The sequence below is a fragment of the Takifugu rubripes genome, chromosome 1 (genome assembly GCF_901000725.2).
Source record: "Takifugu rubripes chromosome 1, fTakRub1.2, whole genome shotgun sequence".
NCBI classification, from domain to species: domain Eukaryota; kingdom Metazoa; phylum Chordata; class Actinopteri; order Tetraodontiformes; family Tetraodontidae; genus Takifugu; species Takifugu rubripes.
This window is the reverse complement of record NC_042285.1, coordinates 20,527,100-20,547,358: the sequence shown is the minus strand read 5'-3', so window position 1 is coordinate 20,547,358 and position 20,259 is coordinate 20,527,100. Positions and strand designations below refer to the sequence as shown.

General features: G+C 43.5%; 1 protein-coding gene across 1 annotated transcript; it reads left to right on the top strand.

Moving 5' to 3' along the window:
• The first annotated feature begins 4,373 nt into the window (after positions 1-4,373).
• Positions 4,374-20,259, top strand: kcnj3a (potassium inwardly rectifying channel subfamily J member 3a). The gene is made up of 3 exons (XM_003961941.2): positions 4,374-5,881; positions 6,701-6,917; positions 19,278-20,259. The coding sequence occupies exons 1-3, from the start codon at positions 5,204-5,206 to the stop codon at positions 19,868-19,870; spliced, it is 1,488 nt and encodes a 495-aa protein (XP_003961990.1). The 5' UTR covers positions 4,374-5,203; the 3' UTR covers positions 19,871-20,259.

Sequence of the window (20,259 nt, the reverse complement as noted above, 5' to 3'; positions counted from 1 at the left end):
GAAAAACTTCTTGATTCAGGCTGTATATTAAACCAATGTATTTTTCTTTGTTTGTTGTTGCTATAGTGATTCTATTAAAAGCATTAAAATAGTATTTTCCACCAGTGCACCTTCTGTTACTGTCTTACATCAGATGAAGGTGCAGCAGGAGTTTGCCAGGAGATTCATCAGGCAACTCTGTCTGTGATACAGGTCTGTCCTGACAGAAACTCCGTGAATCAGCCAGAAGCAGCTGATGATGATATTTCTGTTTCTCTGAGCCAAGTGATGAACGGATCAGTGAAAAGCAGAGCTTTAGCTCAGGAATGGAGCTGGGCGTTCAGCCATGCTGCGGCGAACAAAAGGCAGTTTCTGTGATTTTTGTAGTCATTTATGTGAATGCTAGTCAGTTAGCAGTAAAGCTCAATGTTAAAGTGCGTTGACAAGCTTGTTTTTATCAGTTAAAAACACAGGAACAGTACTTTATTTTTATTTTTTGCCTTTTTAATCTCTGCATGAATCAAAGCACCTTTTGAGGATGCAGAGGGATCTGTAGAGCTAACCTCCTGATTATGTCATTGTTTCTCTACCCTTTTCCCCCAAAAGCTATTTAACACAACCTGCGACTCCATTTAAAATACAATGTAACACACTGATTATACGACTGTCTCTCCCTGCTCAATATACAGGGTTCCGTCAGCTAAGTGAATCCAATAATAGGCTGAAGCGGAGTGGGGGAACAGGGTGAGCGTGTCTGTGCGTGTTTAATCAGCCTCCTGGATGTTCTTTTTTTATTTCTTTCTTTATTGGAGACCAGTGGAAAAATCCAGCACTTAATTGTTAAGGGGGACCTTAAGTTCCAGAGCGCCTGAATCGAAAAACAGCTTTAATTAGACACGGTTTGAGACCAATATCTCTGTGGGGGTCAGAACTGCAGCCTCTAGAGGTGTCCGCCCACTCAAATAGACACAAACACGCAGCAATATGCAGCACCTGTCTGCAAATGTGAAGAGCATAGCGAGGGACAAGACATTTCAGATGTGTGACCTGCAATCCCTCGAGTCATTTTTTTATTGATTCGCAGGCTGGAAGTGGTTCTTACACGCCTTTTCGATGTGATAATCTCCTTTTAGGGACAAAAGCAGTGATTAGGGGGAGGAGGGGCTGTGTTGCTTTCAGCAGTAATTGCAGACTAATCAATCGCCAATCTCAAGGAGCTCCAAAACTGCGGTTCAGATACTGCGGTCCTGACCGCAGCAGTTTCTAATCAAGTTCTGTTATTTTGCAATTGCCCAAAAAAGAAATATCCTTTGATCCCTGTACAACGCAGATGATATGACCTACTTGCGGTACCTCGTGGAATGATTATATTAGAAGCTGTTGGTCTGCCTCATGTTAAACGACATGCACGGAAGGAGCCAGTTAGCGCTACGGTATCCATTCAGATGGCATTTAAAGGTTTATGAAATGTCTTTCATGAGGCATGTGTTGCCACTGTGGAGAGCAAAATAAAATCAATATTATAGCAAAATGTCATCAAAGAAACTTTTGAGACATGTGGTGATCCATTTGAGGGAAATGAAAGGGGACAAACAGCCCATCAAAGCATCAAAGCTGTGGTGATTTTCCCTGCTCCTTCTTTGATTGGAGAGATTATAGGGCAATAGGATATTAGCCATGATTGTTGAAGTGATTGGCTGATCTTCTCCAAAGAATGACCTCGAGTGTTTCCCCAGCTGATTCTGAGAGGAGGACAAATGCCTCTCATGTCTTCCATTCATCTGATTAGATTAATAAATCAATCCCATCTCCACCAGCCCATCAGCTTCTGCCTGGGCTATTTTTATGAAATGGGCTGCAGAAGATCAGTAGTCTTTCCCATCATGGCTTGAGGAGACTTTGACATTCGGCCAGATGGGCTGACTATATATATATACAGTATATATATATATAGAACTCTGGTCAATAGGGGCAGCAGACAGTGTTTTTTCCTGTTAAGAGCAGCCAGCATTTCCTGGAAGTGTTGCTGTGAAACCTTTTTATTTCAAATGTGCAGCCTTATTGAAGATAAGAACTCATCTCCATATATTTCTATTCGGAGTGCTTTTACACATCAGCTGCCTCCTGGTGTGTGACTAGACCAGGCTCAGACCTTCACCCCTTTCTTGTATTTAACTGAGTGTTCAACAGAATTAAAATCACTTCTCAGTGGAGCTGTGAATGTTAAAATATTCTTTCCACTTCACATGCGCCCTTATTTTATTACGCTTCCAGCTGTAATGCAATGTGACTAAGTATATTTACTTAAGTGCAGTTTAAGGTACTTGTACTTTGGTGGTGCACGACCATCTTTCTGCTAATTTAAACCACTTCTCCACCACATTAAAGAGCCAAAAGCTCGAATTATACCCAACTACATTTGGCATGTTTTTCCTTTTTTGTTCTTGGATTTTTTCCTTTCAATTATATTAAAATAACTCTATATATAAAGATTGATTGATTAATTGTTACAATACTAGTAGAAATGTGGGTTTAATAGATACTGAAGTCCTCTTTGTGACCTGTTTGTGACATGAGCAACTTTAACCACGACTGCTGTTTTATTAATTCTAGAATGAAGCAACACCAAAAGAAGCATAAAAAGCACTTTTACTGGACAGCACAGTAAACTGATGAATGTTCACTTACCCCGATGTCTCATTTAAAGACTTGAGACAGAAAAAAAAGACATAAGAAAAAAGCAAAGCAAAACCATGATAGATGACCTCATCCAGTGGGTGGAACTTTGAATGGAAAAGGTGATGTCATATATTAACTGTGAACCAATCAGAATTCAGCAACATTGGAATTGTTGGATCATCTGGGCACAGTCATTCAATCCTGACAGGTTGTCTTGCTGCGTATGTGAAGGGAGATTTAACCAGGTAGATTGTGCTGCTGCATCAGAAAGCTTAAAAGTTGCTTACGGGAGTCACATTTATTCTATAAAACCTTTTCTTTCAGTGTCTTCTAAATTCAGCAATTAAAGCCCTTCAAGCTTTAATGCTGTTTGACTGTTGGCCCAGTCCAACTAATAACCTTATCTCTGCTCTGCAAATATGTGAATAGCCTTTTGCTCCTAATGAGGGCTGGAATACATGCTAGATGACATGTGCTCCCCTGCACTCATTATAAAAGCACAGGCTCCTGTGGAGGCTCCAGCTCATGTCCACCTTGCAATTATGATGAACTGGTGGCCGACGGGGAAATCTTCTCCTGTCTGTCTGCCTCGAGAGGACGGAATCAAAAAGCCTCAGACAACACTCGTAGGCGCATCAACGCTGTGCTGAGCTGCCATGTAATCATTCATTTGGAAACGGTTATGTCAGCCCTTAGTGCTGTTTTTAGACACTACAGTAGGGCATCCAGGTCTCTGAGTGGACTTGGAATATCACGCAGCAAACCAAAGGGAGCTGCAGGATAATAGTAGCGGTAGATTTTGCCTGGAACCAGACTGACTCGACAACATATTGATCCCAGTGAGTTCAGACAATGGATCCGAAAATGGCTTAAGAAGGCCGCCATCAACATGTACAGCATTTCCTCTGGTGCGTAAAAGATCAACAGCATGCCGTGACAGCAGAGCAACGAGCCTGGTTCAGTAGACAAGAGAACCAAGTGTGTGTCTGAGAAATTTGCTGCGAGAGCTTCACATGATCCATCTCTTTCTGATGAAGTGATTAAAATGGAACCGAACAGACCACTTCCTCCAGTTTTTCTGATTTTATATGTGAAATACTGCAAAGCAGGAGGAGATAAAGGGACTCACAGAGGCACCTATGGGATTCACATCCCGTGTGTCTGACTGCAGGTCTCCTCTTCAACCACAACCTCAGTCATAGAATCACTGAATTATGTGTATTTGCATAGTTGCAGCGTCGTAGTATTGTCCTCCTGAGCTGTGTAATGTTCCAAAGCCAGTGTCTGCAGAATTTGTCTTTGCTCTGCTAACATCTCCCATGTGCAGCATTCACGGCTTAAAGCGGCTGCAGTGGGATAAAGGGGGATCCGCCAGGTTCTTATAGGACAGGTGACCCAGAAAAACAAGAAGCAAAAAGGCTGGATTTGTAAATGCAGCAGACGGAGTGACTTGCCCTTCGATTGTGTAGGCTCACATATTGTATTTGTATTCTTTATTTTGCTTTTTGATCCAACGTGGAAACCTTCATGTTGATAGTAGTATGTGGAAGCTGTGATTATTTGAAAGTTGCCCTGGCCGCTTGTCCGCAGTTTCGCATCCTTGATCACTTAAAATAAATAAATAAATAAAACAAAAAAACGCGTTAAACCAGGCAAACCCTCTTTCCTCCTCCTCCAAACGTTGCTCTTTGCAGTACCACTAGGCAACAGCGAGCGCATCGTTGAGGACGGAGTGCGCAGGAGCCACGCAGGGAAATCGAAGGCAAAGAATGATCTAAGCTGCCAAAGGGGCATCTGACGACTCCCCGAAGCTCGACGATGAGAGCCCAGCCGACGTGCGCGTATGAGAGCGGAGTGTAGGTGCGCAAAAAGAGCTCCGACAATCAGCGTCGATGCGCGCAGCCAAAAGGGACAATTTTGGGACTGATTCTTCGCCACTTCGACAGTTTTTGCCACCATCTGCTCGGATGCAGTTCTTCTATGCACAGAGACCGCAGGGGAAAGATTGGGAACCGAAGAGTCTCCAACCCAGAGATACATTTCCTTCCCAAAATAGTTTCTAGCGACTAATTACGCATAGATCTTAATCTTTCGTAGGTCGTTGAAGGACCGCGAACTTTCCATTGAAAACTTACTCTGTGAGTAAATCTTTATTTTCGAGAGGTCGAAAAAGCCCCCAACCTTCACGGGCGATGAGTAATTCACGACGCAGCAATTGATAAACCTGTAAAAACCTGGGCTGCGGCTGGCGCGTCTGGATACCTTGTGCGTTTCTTCTGTTTTCATATGGCTTCTGTCGCGGGGGTTCGTAAACTACTGGTCCATTATTGATATTTCATGGCTTTAGACTGTAGCGACAGCGGTGCGTGGCGAAGAAGGACGGTGCAGGACTAACTGGAGCGAAAACAGCGCACTTTTGTCGCCTTATTTCCAAAGACTAGACACTGCGCACGGGCATTAGACAACTGCAGCAAGTACAAGCCGGACTTTTTCTTTCCCCGCGATCATTAAATCCTGTGATTTCTTTCGCTGCTGTCATCGTAGTATGTCTGCACTTCGAAAGAAATTTGGGGACGATTATCAGGTAGTGACCACCTCATCCAGCGGGTCCGGCTTCAATCAGCCTCCGCCTGAGAAAAAGAAGAAGAGGCAGCGCTTCGTGGACAAGAACGGCCGATGTAACGTTCAGCATGGGAACCTGGGTGGTGAGACCAGCAGATACCTCTCAGACTTGTTCACCACGCTCGTAGATTTGAAATGGCGCTGGAATCTATTTATTTTCATCCTCACCTACACGGTGGCTTGGCTCTTCATGGCCTCTATGTGGTGGTTCATCGCGTACATCAGAGGAGACCTCAACAAAGCGCACAATGACAAGTACACGCCATGCGTGGCCAACGTCTACAACTTTCCCTCAGCCTTTCTGTTCTTCATAGAGACCGAGGCCACTATAGGATACGGCTACAGATACATCACAGACAAATGTCCCGAGGGGATCATTCTATTTCTTTTCCAGTCGATCCTCGGATCGATCGTCGATGCCTTTCTGATCGGCTGCATGTTTATCAAGATGTCTCAACCCAAAAAAAGGGCCGAGACGCTGATGTTTAGCGAACATGCCGCAATTTCAATGAGGGACGGAAAACTAACTCTCATGTTCAGGGTGGGCAACCTGCGTAACAGCCATATGGTCTCTGCACAAATCCGCTGCAAATTGTTGAAAGTAAGTGACGCCACTTCTGTGAGAGATGATCCGTCTTTGACACTTTTGCTCCCTTTTCAATCTGCTGAATAGTGTAAAGGCTGCAGCACGGTGCCAAAGCCAAGGTCTCTACAAACTCTCTACACTTGAGATGTTAATGGAAAATATATCCAATGGTCATTTTACAGCACACAGAATTCAATCTATCATCCATTTACACAAGGCTAGAAATAAAATGACCAACCCAATCAATTTCGCTTAAAACCAAACTTTTCTCACACTTGTGAGTGTGAGATTTCAACTTTACAGGCCCTGATTATGAAGTAAGCCAGGCTAAATAGTCAGATCAGCATCAATCACTCAAGAACTCAAATTCTGCCAATAGTCCAACATGTCTGGTACCAGACACGATGCAAATTCATTACCGTGCCAAACAGACAAGCTCCTCACCAGGAGAGAGATGATCTGGGCTTTCATGCCGCCGACTGCAGGCTTCAGTGAAATAAACAATGGATCTACAGTATTAGTATTCTATTGTTCCAGAGGAAAGTCTAAAAAGAGTGACAGAAATTATTGGTAAATTGAAGCGAAGTGTTTTTTGTTTTGCCTTTTAGCGCTCTTTTGCCTTTTAACTAGAAGAGTCAAATGTTGAGGTGTGTATTTCAGCAGTGAGCACGGGTATCAAACACATTTCATGTGATTTTCCTGATTGATGGTTAAATGTGATTACGCAGAAAGAACAAAAATAAAACAAAGGCTCTTAACTCTGTCTTTGCTCTCTCCCCCCCCCCCCCCCCCCCCCCCACCAAACATTCCTGCCTGTGTCTCCTCTTGATGTAGTCGCGCCAGACACCCGAGGGTGAGTTTCTTCCACTGGATCAGTTGGAATTGGATGTGGGCTTCAGTACCGGAGCTGACCAGCTCTTTCTCGTCTCGCCACTCACCATCTGCCATGTGATTGACACCAAAAGCCCCTTCTACGACCTCTCCCAGAGGTCCATGCAAACAGAGCAGTTTGAAATCGTGGTGATACTAGAAGGGATAGTAGAAACCACAGGTAAGCAAGTCTAAAACTGACTTTGAGCAGCTTGTTTTACCACATGGAGCACAGCGCACATATAGATGCTCACAGTATACATGCCTGGAGAGCCTCTACCTTGTGGCAACTGTTCTCAGGAGGAATGATAATTTGCTTTCTAAGGTCCCCTTGGAATTAGGGAATTCCATTTCTTTGAGATGAGTAATGCCTCGAGTGAAATTTTGCCTCTGTGGCCATTTTAAATTTAACCGTTTATCCGACACAGCTGATGGAGATTGAGGAGAGCAGCTCCGGGCCTGTAAGGGAGCACCTTAAAGAAGGGGTTTTGGAGAGAGAAAGGAGAATACAGAGAGCTGATGTGGAGACTGACGCTGGCAGCAAACATCGAGATTAACAAACACGTTTAACTGCAAATTTGTACCGGGGATGCTTTTTTAGTGCGGTTTCATTTGGCCGAGACATGTTTTTATGGGATTTGTGGATACAAGTGTCGATGCTCCAATGCCCCAAGGCTTTTTAAACGATTAAATCAGCTCATAACTAGTAAATATATGAAAAAAAAATGCACTTCAGGTTTGAGCATCAGTCCAATATTGAATATTGAGTTTAAAGCTGCTGAAAAATATTTAGATTGGCTTTTGTTCTTGTGTGTGGTGTCTGAAAATGAACCTCAATGCTCCACTCAGCGTGGTTGTTAATGTCAAATTTTATTCCTCCAAAATCTGCATCAATGAGTCTTTGTGCTGACGTGAAGTTGGCAGAATGGCTGATGTAGAAACAATCTATGGTTAAAAATTCATGTACAGTGAAAGTCTAAGTCCTCAGACGCGTTCATTTCTGGCCAATGTAACTCTGTTTCCATGGCAACCTCTCCTTGAGTATTCAGGATTGCAACACTGCACCTAAACTTTTTCCCCCCTATAGTATAGGAATTAGTAATAAACCAAGAAAACATGGCGTATATAAAATCAGCGATGTTCCGCGATCAGTGCCGTGCTGACAGATTCATTTACTTCCTGAAATATGAAAAGACGGAGACGTGTTAGTGTACTGAGATGTGCCTGCTAGAACAGGTGATACAGCAGAGAAACAAGATAAAATAGTAATGAAGCTTGTTGTTTACTAGTGAGGGAGATGTTCAATTTTCTTGGGCTATTTTTTGTTGTTGCGTGCTGTCTGGATTTATTAAATAGTCTGTGGTGCATGTTAAAAGCTGCCTCGCTGGCACAATAGTGCATCCTTTTTGCCCTTGTTGCCTTTTTGAAAACAAAGTTCTCAGTAGAATATATTTTGGTGCAATCTCCGACAACCTCTACATTCTATAAAAAGCTGTGAGCTGCACAGCCGATCCTCTGGATGCAGGATCCCAAAGCACTTTTGATTGATTTGGTGTGATACATCCTCGGACTGAGACCTGTAGGATGTCTGCTAACAACACGTTTTCTACTCGAGCACCTTCAATGGTTGTTTGTTCTACCGGGCTCTTTTTTTTTAAACAAGCTCGAATCGTTGGTAATAAAATAGATCATGTGTAGCACCTGCATAATAGAAAGACCGTTAGATATAACAGGGTCCAAGTGTGATGAGCACATAGAGTCTCAAGACGTGGGCATGGAGAAACAGGACCTGATTAACTTTGGCCTTCGATGAGCTCAGACAAAGCCTCTGAAAGGATCTGTGTGGTTTTACCAGCAAACATTTGAAGAAGCCACAGCTCAAAAGTTTTACCTCCATTAATAATGTTCCTGATGTGAAACTATACAAAAGTATATTTCTGGTTGAGTGTGGCAACTCGTTACTGTCGGTGAGTTTGCCTGCTGAAGCAGGTAATTAAATTTAATAATCAGTAGTTTTAGATTTATTTTGTTTTCCTTACTGTCAAATGTCAAATGTCTTAAAGGAAGGACTTCCGAACTGCTGTGCGCCTCGGTGTTGGAGAAGAGTCCCATTAAAACCAACAATGTTCAACAGTGCAACGGCTTAAATTTCAAGCCAGAGGCAATCTGTTCATTAGTGGAGCTTATTCTCGAGAACCCAAAATAAACTGTAGCAGCCAGCAGCAGATGCCTAGGTTCCTCCATCCATGACCATAATCAGTGCATTGCAACTAAATTCATGACATCATTCTGTGTATTAGATTTGCGCAGGATGCCGTTATAGCGCCGAACTCCTGCGTGCTCCTCTCTGCAGAAAACTTTTTTTTTCTCCTTAATGTAATTTAGGTTGAGGCGTGTTTTTAAGACAGCAAAATCAATGAGCAACAAAGATAAATGAGATGATTAATGTCAGGGAGAAAAGTCGTTTTCATCACTAAAATAAAGGCTGTCAGCTCATTACTCTGTCCCTGACATTTTGTATGTTTTTGGTACAACATGCTGGAAGTTTTAAAAGCTATTTTTAAAAAAAAAAGAAAAATACATTCATCAGTTATGGAACTCAAGCATTTGTCTATATTATATAATTTTCTTCTGCTGAGAACAATGGGATTTTAATGCAAATGCATGATGTATGATCATTACCCTTTCCATGAAAACCATGAGGAAGAAATCTGTCTTTTACACTTGACTCAAATCCAGGACATTTGTGTCATAAATCTCCCCTCATTGCCCTGATCGATGATGCCTTAATACCCAGTGTGAAGCACAGTGTCACTCTTGATTGAGTCAAAATGGTTACAAACATCACATACGGATTGTTTTGGTCTGCCTTTATCATAAAGCTGCAAGGTTTTCCTGTGATTCACTGGTAAGGGATGAAAAAATAGAATATCCCCGCTATGTGCTCATTTTAAAGTGAGTGTGGGCGGCAGGCACAGAAGCTGGAGCAACTGGTGATGTTTATTCATGTGCTTTTTTTGTGTGCAATGGTATGGAACATTTCAGAACAAAGCATAAAACTCTACCATCTAAACCTGTGGGGGGAAAACAGTTTTAACCTGTAAAAACACAATATTTAACTTATTAAGGTGTATTGTATCCATTAAATGTGCAGTTTAATATTATTATAGCTTCAGTTAATTTAGAGCTTTTGCAAGGCAAATCTACATAAAATAGTTAGAATATGAAATGAAGATTAATAACTGCTTGGATGCGGTCTCCGTTAACACCAGTAGTATAATTAATTTCAAACATCCATTGCCACTGATTAGCAGGGGAGCCGATGTTGTGGCCCGAGCTTGTGTTTTATCATCAGCAGTGCTAATTGAAAGAGCTTTCTCTTGTGCCAGAGGCCAAAGGGTTCCAGTGATATGAGTAAGATGCCCAGAGCTCCTGCTCGAGTCGGGAGCTTCATTGCATAGGTAAGCACAGGCAGGAGTGGACTCTATTATGGGCTGCATGTGACAGTGTTTCGCTTTAGATGAATTTAAAATGACTCATTTTATATCATTTTGCTCCTAGTTAATGATGGGCACGTGCTGATGTGGGTGCCGCCATGTCTGCGGGGTTAAACACTACGGTGGTCAAGCACAGTAGTAGATCAGCATGGTTTTCCAATTAACTGGAACAGACTGACAGCGAAACCCCAGGAGATATGCGGCTGTACCTGTTGCGCTCATATTTCACATGCCGTGATAGGCTCCATTGTTAACTGTGGATCTAGCTGGCTGTGGGACTAATCAAGGACTATCGTAGGCTCGTCAGGTTTGTATGTTACCGTCTTCAAGGCTGCATATAAAGAGGAAAAATTAGGAATCCTATTAGAGACGCCCGTGCTGCATAATGCTGTTTATGATAGTCTTACAGGGGCCTTTAAGGAATTTCAAGCTGGAAAAGTGGCAGCAGGGTGAGAGAAACACTGCCCAACTGACAAGACAATATGCAATCTCTTATCTGATTCTTATTTTATGTGCTGTAAATTAAAGCAATAATGGAGATAGGAAAACTTACTGAAAATCCCAAAGCTGAACCTATGCTGCTCTGGCTCTGTTGGCACTTTGATGGTGGACTATACAATGATGATGGGGGGGTGGGGGGATGGGGGACGCAGTGGAGGCATTAGCCCTAATGATGTCATAATAACCCCATAATACTGGAATTATCAAACTCAACTTGATTGTCAAGTGCTTTGTAATAACCAAGTAGTTCTTTCTTGCGAGCCCCCTGGGAAGCACCTGGCACAACTTCCATGAAAGGTTGGATGCACCTTAGTGGCAGTAAATGATACTAACTCTTAATGAAGAGCATTGCCCCTCACCTTTGGCCGCAGGTCATAAATTACCCCCCCCCCCCCACACCCACACACACGTTGGATTTCATTTGTTAATGAATGCAGACTTTGGCATTGGTCCATCTATTACTATTGTACGGTAATAATATTTTAAAGTCGTAGAGCACCTTTGAGGCTCCCTAAGTGGAAGCGTAGACCTTATAAAGGTAAAGAGTTACAAGGGGGAGACGTTATAGGCTGAATGGGGAAGATGATGTTTCAGACATCTCTGGAACATGTCCAGAGTTAGACCGGTAGTGAGGTCAGGATGCTGACAGCTCCTTCTCCAAATGTTCTCAGACAGATGTGAGGGATGAGAGCGGGCCCAGGAGTCTGGGATAAGGTGGGTAGTTTGAGGAGATCTATGACACGACAAGGAGCAAGTAGATGAAGACATTTGTAGGGGAGGAGTTTGCAGGAGATGCAGGACTAGGCTGGGAGCAAGTGAAGGTTGATGAGGGTGGGGGTGATGTGCTGTCAGGGTTTACCGTGGAGCCCGTGTTGGAGCCCATCTCTGGAAACCCCAGATGGGATTCCGTTGCAGTAGTCCAGGTGGGAGACTAGGAAGGCCTGGTGATGGGTTCCATCATATGACCTGAGATAGGCGATCAGAGTCTGCAGATGTTCTTGAGGTGAGAGAAGGCCTGACATGAGACAATTTGTCTTTATTTTCACGAGTATAAAGTGGGACTTTATGCGTTTGCCCAGCCAATGTAGAGATCCATCACGGCTACTTCCTGTTTTGACCGTTTAGTCCCTACTGGGATTTAAGCGTTAAATTAGTTCCTGAAAAAGGTGTTCTTATAACAAAGAATGGAGTCGTTCCTTTGATGGAAATCCAAACAAGTTTCACAATGACCGTGTCTTGCAGATGTTCCTTGTGAACCTACTGTACATACAGTAATTGCACTGGGGCTGAACTTCACATTACGGGCATTGCAGAAAACCAGCTATGACATCCTGGATTCATTATCCCGTTTAGATGAACTGTGCCGGCTTCCCGAGGGGGAGCACGGTAATTGTGTCTTTAGGGATTTGTCAGGTCCCTGTTGGATGGCAATAAATCACTGGTAGTGGAGGCGTGGCAGCAGACCTGGGATGAACTCACATGATGAAAGAACCATAAACGTATTCTCCAGCAACGTCTGGCTTTTCTCATCCTGCCGAGAATGGAATGATTCTATTTGTCGTGGGCCGCGTGCATGCCCCAGTCATTAACGGCATGGACAGATAGATAAATGATAGCGTCCCCCCACTTGTTTAAGAGATTATGCGGAAGGCTGTAATCAATTTGCTGTGCTGGTCACCGTCAGGATTGACCGGTGGTGCAGCAGCCATCCCTGAAGCACAGGTGAATCATCTGTGCGGTCCAAACACAATGGCCATTGAACACACAGTCTTCTCCTCGGGGACGTCTCTTAATGTTTTTGTCAAAGTTCTGACAAGCCCCCAGTTTGCTGCTGAAATCTGCTCACAAGTGCAAGTAAAAACACAAAAATGCAACAGGGACCATACCTGAACAGCAAGCTGTCTATTTTGATGTCATCTTGGTCCGAGATTGTTTTTTATTTTCACTTTGGTCCCCGGATCCCTCTTCAACTCTAAATCCCCTTCATGGTTTAAGTAGATGTAATAGCTGAGATCAATATGAGATTAGAGCTCACACACTCGGCGTGTCTCATAAGGAAAATGGGTTTCTGATCATTTCTGGACGCTGTGTTTAATGAGGAGAAAATCATTCACAGTCCAGTTGGTTTGGGCACATACATCCCATCCAGGGTGATTTTTTTCTATATGGCCAGTAGTGATTGCTTGGCCTAAAGGAAATCCATTTATTGCCAATTTGTTCAGCTGGTTCCCTCTAGCCCCCCATTCCAAACGGCTCTCCCTCAGTAATATACGGTCTCCCGGGCTGAGATAATGCCCTATAGCCATATGTTTCTCTAGCCTGCCTGACATCCCACTTTGTGAGAAGATTATATGGAGATGGTTGGCAGCCCCTGTCCTATTGCGGTCTCTTCCTTCCTCTCTCCATCAGCCTCCACACTCGAGTCTCAGCAGCCAGGCTCTCCCCTCCCCCACAGCGTTGCATCGTCTTCCCTTCGCTCTGTCAGCTCCCTCCTTGTTCTCATTGCTCAGCTGACGCCGCACAGCTGAAATAAATCTCTAAGCCACAAACAACTGGAAGCCACCTTTGTCGAATGGATAACATGCTGAAACAGTATTTAAAGGAGGGAGGGGGGTTGTTTTTTTGTGGGAAAATTCAAATTGTGAAAAGAGGTCACTGAATGCTTGTGCATTTTTACACACTTCCCCACTTGATGGTCACCATAGAAACAGATGATCAGACGGGACTTGTGGCCACAAAAGCAGTGTCTGATCAAAATCAGAATTGGAAAATAAAAAAGATTTCATTTGTTCGGCCGAAACGGAAAGAAATACACAGCAGTTGGTTTTAGCCAACCCGGGAACCCAAAGTATTATTCGGACTTATGAATATGAACTTTCATTTTGTCAGTGAACACACCATCGTCAGCCATCGTTATGTCCTCCTTAGCTTCATCGGTCACCATATTCAACACAGCAGCCTTTAGGGCACAGACCCTAAAGACAGGGGAGTGTTTTATTTTTTCTTGCAAAGTCTGCGGGAATCTAACCATTAATTGAATTAATTCTCCACATATCCTGCAATGTAGCAAAGGCGTTCCAAGGCCAGCCTTGGCCAGAGCGAGCAGATGAATCTTGGATGCCGTTGCACTGTGTATTCGCTGTCCAGAGTCTCGTGCGTGTTTTTGCCAGCATTTAAAAAAAAAAAATAACACTTGAACTGCTCCCACTGCTGTGATAGACTGTCAGGGGACTTTGCTGACAGCATTACACCGAGTGAATGTGTGTGTGGTCGTTTGAGTGAAAGAGCGAGACAGCGAGAAAGAAAGAGGCTGTTTGCTACTTTGTCACTAAATATGAGGTCTGTGAGGGCGTCTTTGACACCCGCCGTGGAGCCTTCAGGGTTCATCCTCAGTGGTTTGATTTTTCATTAATCAATTTCCAGCATCATTTGATTAGATCTGGGCTGCTGAGTCACATCATGCCATTTTCACCGAGGCAAAAATCTAAACAAAGCCTGGGCAAAAACGTTGGCAAGAGCTGGAGCTCGGCTCTCAGGCCTCGCCTTTACTCTCTCGCCAGGTTCTGATTGCAAATGTGCCGCTCAGACTGAAAAGTAGCGAACAGATATGATCCCCTGACTCCTACAACCTGCATGAGCTTCTTTTACATGACAGACTCGGAGGTTACCACTTAGTTCTTTTTTTTCTGGTATCAAAAAAAAAAAACACTGGCAGGCTGAGTTTATAGTGCTTTTCTATTTCAGCCCCAAAGAAGCGATTTTATCTTTTGCTGTCACTGCGCTGAGGCTGCGGCTGCAGCTCTCGGCTCCTCGGCTCCGACAAAGTGAAGCAGCCAGCTCCGTGTTATCAAGGAAAAGGACATTTATTTAAGGTCTCGGGTTTGGATGGCTTTTGGGCATCCAAATCTTGAAGTTTATTCTCCACGTATCAGTTTTACAGGACTGGAAGGAAATCTGACATACAAATACTGCAGAGAGAGACCGAGCAGCAGCGATCGCCATTCAGACATCCCTGCACTGCTGCTCGGCCATTTCTGAAATCCATCCCCTTGTTTGTGTGCTTCAATTGATTATGCTGGAGGTTTAATTTAAAAACAAATTGTTTGCTCATTTGGAACTATTTGAATTTGTCTCTGGAATGACCTTTTAATGAGAAACATTATTTGATATTGATGCTGAATTTTGTCGGTAAGGATTACTGTAAATCTCATCTCATATTTAACACAATTAAATCTTGTGTAAAGTGAGTGTTCCAAACTGTTGATGCATGCAAATCCAATTCTATTTCCTCTTTGTTAAACAGTAAATACAATTATAGCCTAATTAATTAATTAGCAATGCAGTATTGTTTTCTATTGTCAAATTCATCCAGTAAACAACCACAACAGTGATCTTCTGACAATATTGTTACATTTCTTTGAGAGTAATTTATTGGTGTTGGCTAGCACAGTCACCCTGGCAGAGAGTCATTAATTATCTTTAATTGATCTACAGAGTTACATACAGTTTGGATCAGGGATTAATGGGCTGAATGAGATATTAACGTCTCATCAATCCCCCATGAGTTCTCCTCCTGGACAGTGAAACCTGGTTAAATATTCCATCTATCAGGGGAGAAAAGTATTAATTAATAAATTAATTATTCAGTGCTACTAAAAGTGTTGGTTTTATTGATCAGTGAAGTTCCTTTAAAAAGTCATTCATAGTGTTCTTTAAGGCAGCAGCAGATTTCCCTTTCTTCAGTCACAGGATGAAAAACATCTAGTCCTGAAGGAGGCCAACATGTTTCCTACTGGAGTCGGTGCAGAATTGGTTCCCAGAAAAGACTTCTTTGTGCAGGTTGATGTCAAAAAATAGGCTTTTTGTTTTGGTGCTTCGGTGATGTAACCGTGATGCAAAGCAACATTTGGGAGCAGGGTCCTGACCTGCAGTGATGCAGGTATCAGGACGCAGCACGCCAGCCTGCAGCAAGGCTGCGCTGTCCTGGGCAGGGGGTCTGAAAATCAGGCTGCAGTTCCTGGAACACAGGAACTACAAATAGGTGTGTCCCTCTGTGAATGCTACTGCTCCTGACAGATTGATACAACACGAACCTCCGCCTCTGACAGTCAGACGCAGAGATGAGTGTGTGAAAAGGCTCTTAGATTGGTTCGCTCCATTTTGACAGAATTAAACTGAGCACTCACAGCGTAGAGATGAGTAAATATTAATGGCATAAACATCCACCACTCGGTGGTGTTACTACTGGGAAACCAGAGGAATCAAGCGGGTGACTCCGGAGATTAAGGAGTTGGCTAATTAAAAGGATCGGTTCAGCAGAAAAGTAATATTTGTTTTTAAAGTTCGAGTGGCCACCCAGCGACACACCAAACAGATATTGTAAAAGCCACCGAACAGATATTGTAAAAAGGCAGGCAGGCAGGCAGGCAGGCAGGCAGGCAGGCAGGCAGGCAGGCAGGCAGGCAGGCAGGCAGGCAGGCAGACAGGCAGGCAGGCAGGAAGACAGGAAGGCAGGCAGGCAGGCAGGCAGGCAGGCAGACAGGCAGGCAGGCAGGAAGACAGGCAGGCAGACAGGCAGGAAGACAGGCAGGCAGACATACAGACAGACAGGCAGGCAGGCAGGCAGGCAGACAGACAGACAGACAGGCAGGCAGGCAGGCAGGCAGGCAGGCAGGCAGGCAGGCAGGCAGACATACAGACAGACAGGCAGGCAGGCAGGCAGGCAGGCAGGAAGACAGGCAGGCAGGCAGGCAGGCAGACATACAGACAGACAGGCAGGCAGGCAGGAAGACAGGCAGGAAGACAGGCAGGCAGGCAGGCAGGCAGACATACAGACAGACAGGCAGGCAGGCAGGAAGACAGGCAGGAAGACAGGCAGGCAGGCAGGCAGACAGACAGGCAGGCAGGCAGGCAGGCAGGCAGAGAAGTCGGACAACTAAAGACAAATCCTTTTCCACAAAAGAAAAAGCAGTTATTGAATCTGACCCATTGTGACAGCTAAACAAAATAATGTTAAGGACGGCAGGGGTCTGAAATAATAGGAAAATGTCCCGGGCAGGAAGATTTCATCCACAGAGACTTCTGCCTTAAAGGGTCTATAACTGACATTAGTTGTTCATTCAGAAGGAAACACAACACGTTGGTTCCTTGGCCTTTAAAATGGAGTAAAACTATAAAAAACAACAACTTTGATGTGTTTTCTTGTGGGTGTATTTAGACCTTAGACAAAGACAATCCCAGCTTTCATTATTAATGGTTATTTTACATGGCTTTTATTTTGAAATCAGAAGGCTCTAATGTTTTTTGGACTTTTCATTTAATGATAAGTTGCTTTCATCATAATAAAACTGACCTTTATCAGTAAGCAGCCATCAAATGAATAAATCAGTTGCTGAAACAAACCCAAACTGGCCTCTTATGTTTTAGAGACTCTGAAGCCAGAGAAGATGTGACTGATGGGGAAAATTTATTTAGAGATGGGATTTAAGACTTTTGTTTCATCGCTGTTACTTATGACCAAACTCAGCGGTGAAAAGGTTTATGGCTGTCACATACACACATTCGTACAGTTTGGTTTCCATAGAAACACTGAATCCTGTGCGGGCTCATATTTTAGTGTTACATAAGCCTCCACCAGTAATAGGAAATATACATCATCACGCTTTTTTCATTTGACTGGAGTTCTATTTTTAGGAAAGAGGTTCAACAATAGATTACTATAAAATGATGACTAATTATTAATTTGAAGCAGTATCAGTGTCTAATCACATTTGGTCCCCAAACACAACATAACATTTGTGAATTTCCATATGTAACTCAGCTGCATTAAAAGTGAGAGCACGTCTATTAGCACCATTCCCGTGTCGGTTAATAGCATGTGCCTCATGAACGTGGGTGGTGCAGAACAGCTGGTCTTTAGCGCATACACTATGTAAACTGTGTCTATAATTATGGATGGCTCAGTCATAAATCAGTGAATAATGCATGGGAATAATGACCAATTAATACAGGATCATTTGGTTTCCAATCTATTGCACAGATGATTAGACCATTTACACGTGTGTTGCTTGCGTGTTGTTTGAGGGCAAAAGAGTTTAGTGTCGGGTTGGTGGGTCTGCAGGGGGAGAGGTGCGACTGTCACTCGACCACCGTGCACAGAAACAAAGGAGCATTATTAACAGATGTTTGGGCTTCTGTGAAAACAGCAGATACCATTCATTCCACTTGTTCCAGGCTTTTTTTTTTTCATGCTCATAAAGTTATTATTGATGTTTCAACCCCGTGGTTATGGCATGAATGTCCAGTTAACGCCACAGCATTGATTGCGCCATTCAATAAAGCATGTACTGCTGACTTCTGCTGGTTTTATGTGGTTATAAAACAGAAAAGCATTTGCCTTCTCCCCCGCCTCTTTTTTCTCAGATTCAGCATGTGTGAGCCTTCTGCTGATCAAATGGTGACTATATATTTTGCCCGAGGCAGCTTAAAAGCTTCACATTACAATAGGATTTCACACTTTTCACTCGCTTTGGCCCTAAAGTTCTCATTAGCTCTGCTTTATTCACTGCGGCTCACTTCCAACTGCCCGAAGGCTCGGCGCTCCGAAGCGATAGCGCAGAAGTAATAGTTTGAATGGCCCAAACGGACTTGATGTTCAGCCCCTTGCACATCTGCGATTGTGTGCCGAGCGGTTATCAGTGAGTTATTTAATGACCCAGAGAATCAGTCACGAACGCCCGTAGTTGTAGTGTCGGCATCCCGGAGAGCTTCACGTGAGCATGGACCCAACTGTTGATGAACAGTATGAAGTTGGAATGTTTGAAAGCGTTGGAAAGTGTCGGAAGCTGCATATTTCCGGATACCTTTGTTCAAACTGCTCCACTTATTTTGTATGAACAAATTTAGTTTGTGGGTTATTTTAACTCATCAGGGTCAGAAGTCATCATGCGCAGAGCTGCTATATAATGCTGATGTCTGTTCTGTGCTTATTCCCCCCCCACCAAATTTGTGGCAGCACAATGTGCCAATTAAGAACTTTTGTTTGAATTTGCCATTTCTAATTTCAAGACATTATTCTGCATTATTCTAGCTGATGATAGAGGAGAGGTTATGGATGGATTATTGTTTGGTTGCTTTTTCACCATAATTAGAAGCTCCAGATTACGCATGAGTGGAGTTTTAATTACTATCCAAGACTGAAAATTAGTACAAACACAAAATTAAAAAGAGGAAATCATTTATTTAGCCAGCTGTCCCTGTTATAACACGCTTATTGAGGCTTTTTGTTAGCCTTCACTGTGAACTAAAAATGCCAAGAGTCCTGATGAATACTGTATTGTTGATTCATAAGGATCTGTGCCAAGAATATAATTAAATCAGACGCTGTTGTTCACCACAAGAGCCATGAAACATTGCAGCTTTGAATGTTTTCTGTTTTTTTGGAATTCCAGTGACTTATAATTTGTCATACTTTCTGAAGCAACAATGATTGATACAACAACGGGTCCTGTTTTCATTGTGTTTCTTCCCCCCTCGTTCTACAGGGATGACCTGCCAAGCGAGGACGTCTTACACAGAGGATGAAGTTCTGTGGGGACACCGTTTCTTCCCAGTCATCTCCTTGGAGGAGGGCTTCTTTAAGGTGGACTACTCCCAGTTCCACGCCACGTTTGAGGTGCCCACCCCTCCGTACAGTGTGAAGGAACAGGAGGAGGCGCTCCTCCTCTCGTCGCCCCTCATGGCGCCCTCTCTGTGCAACAGCGGGGAGAAAAACAGCTCCTTGGACTGTCTGGAGACGCTTGAGGACAATGACAGCACCACCAAGCTGCCCACCAAGCTCCAGAAGATCACAGGGCGGGACGGCCTGCCCAAGAAGCTGCTGAGGATGAGCTCCACCACTTCAGAGATGACTTATAGCTTTGGAGACCTGCCCATGAAGCTGCAGCGAATCAGCTCGGTGCCTGGCGTCTCTGATGATAAGCAGGTTGGGAAAGCCTCAAAGATCAACACAGAGCCCATGAGCAAGTCAGTGGCAGACTTACCACCCAAGCTGCAACGACTGGCAGGAGGAGGGGGGAGGATGGATGGACACCTGCCCCCCAAACTCAGAAAGATGAATTCAGATCGCTTCACATAAACCCTCTGGAGACCACCCACCTTTATTACCTTACCTGAGATCCTTGTTCTATATCTAATTTATTAACTGACATTATTCTTATACATAAAGAAATGTAGAATAAGTGCACAAATACCTTATATAAAGTAGGGCCATGGAAATGAGCACATTTGTCCCTGGATGTAAATGTACATACTATGACAAAAGACCTCCGATGGTTTTTCTTTCCTTCGTCTTTTCTTCTTTTTTTAGGATGATGTACAATTAGCACAATCTGGCATGTAACAAAACAGCGCATGTAGAACAGAATTTCAGTCATTTCTGGCATGACTTTTATCAATATATTATTTTACAAAAAAAAAAAAAGGAAATGATTTCGACGATCGAATAAATCTGAAGTGAAAATTGCA

What these genes read in the sequence shown, in the direction of transcription:
- kcnj3a (XM_003961941.2), top strand. Translation starts at nt 5,204, where the DNA reads ATGTCTGCACTTCGAAAGAAATTTGGGGACGATTATCAGGTAGTGACC. An exon ending in TCCGCTGCAAATTGTTGAAA is followed by an intron (nt 5,882 to 6,700) that starts GTAAGTGACGCC and finishes CTCTTGATGTAG; the next exon opens with TCGCGCCAGACACCCGAGGG. An exon ending in AGGGATAGTAGAAACCACAG is followed by an intron (nt 6,918 to 19,277) that starts GTAAGCAAGTCT and finishes CTCGTTCTACAG; the next exon opens with GGATGACCTGCCAAGCGAGG.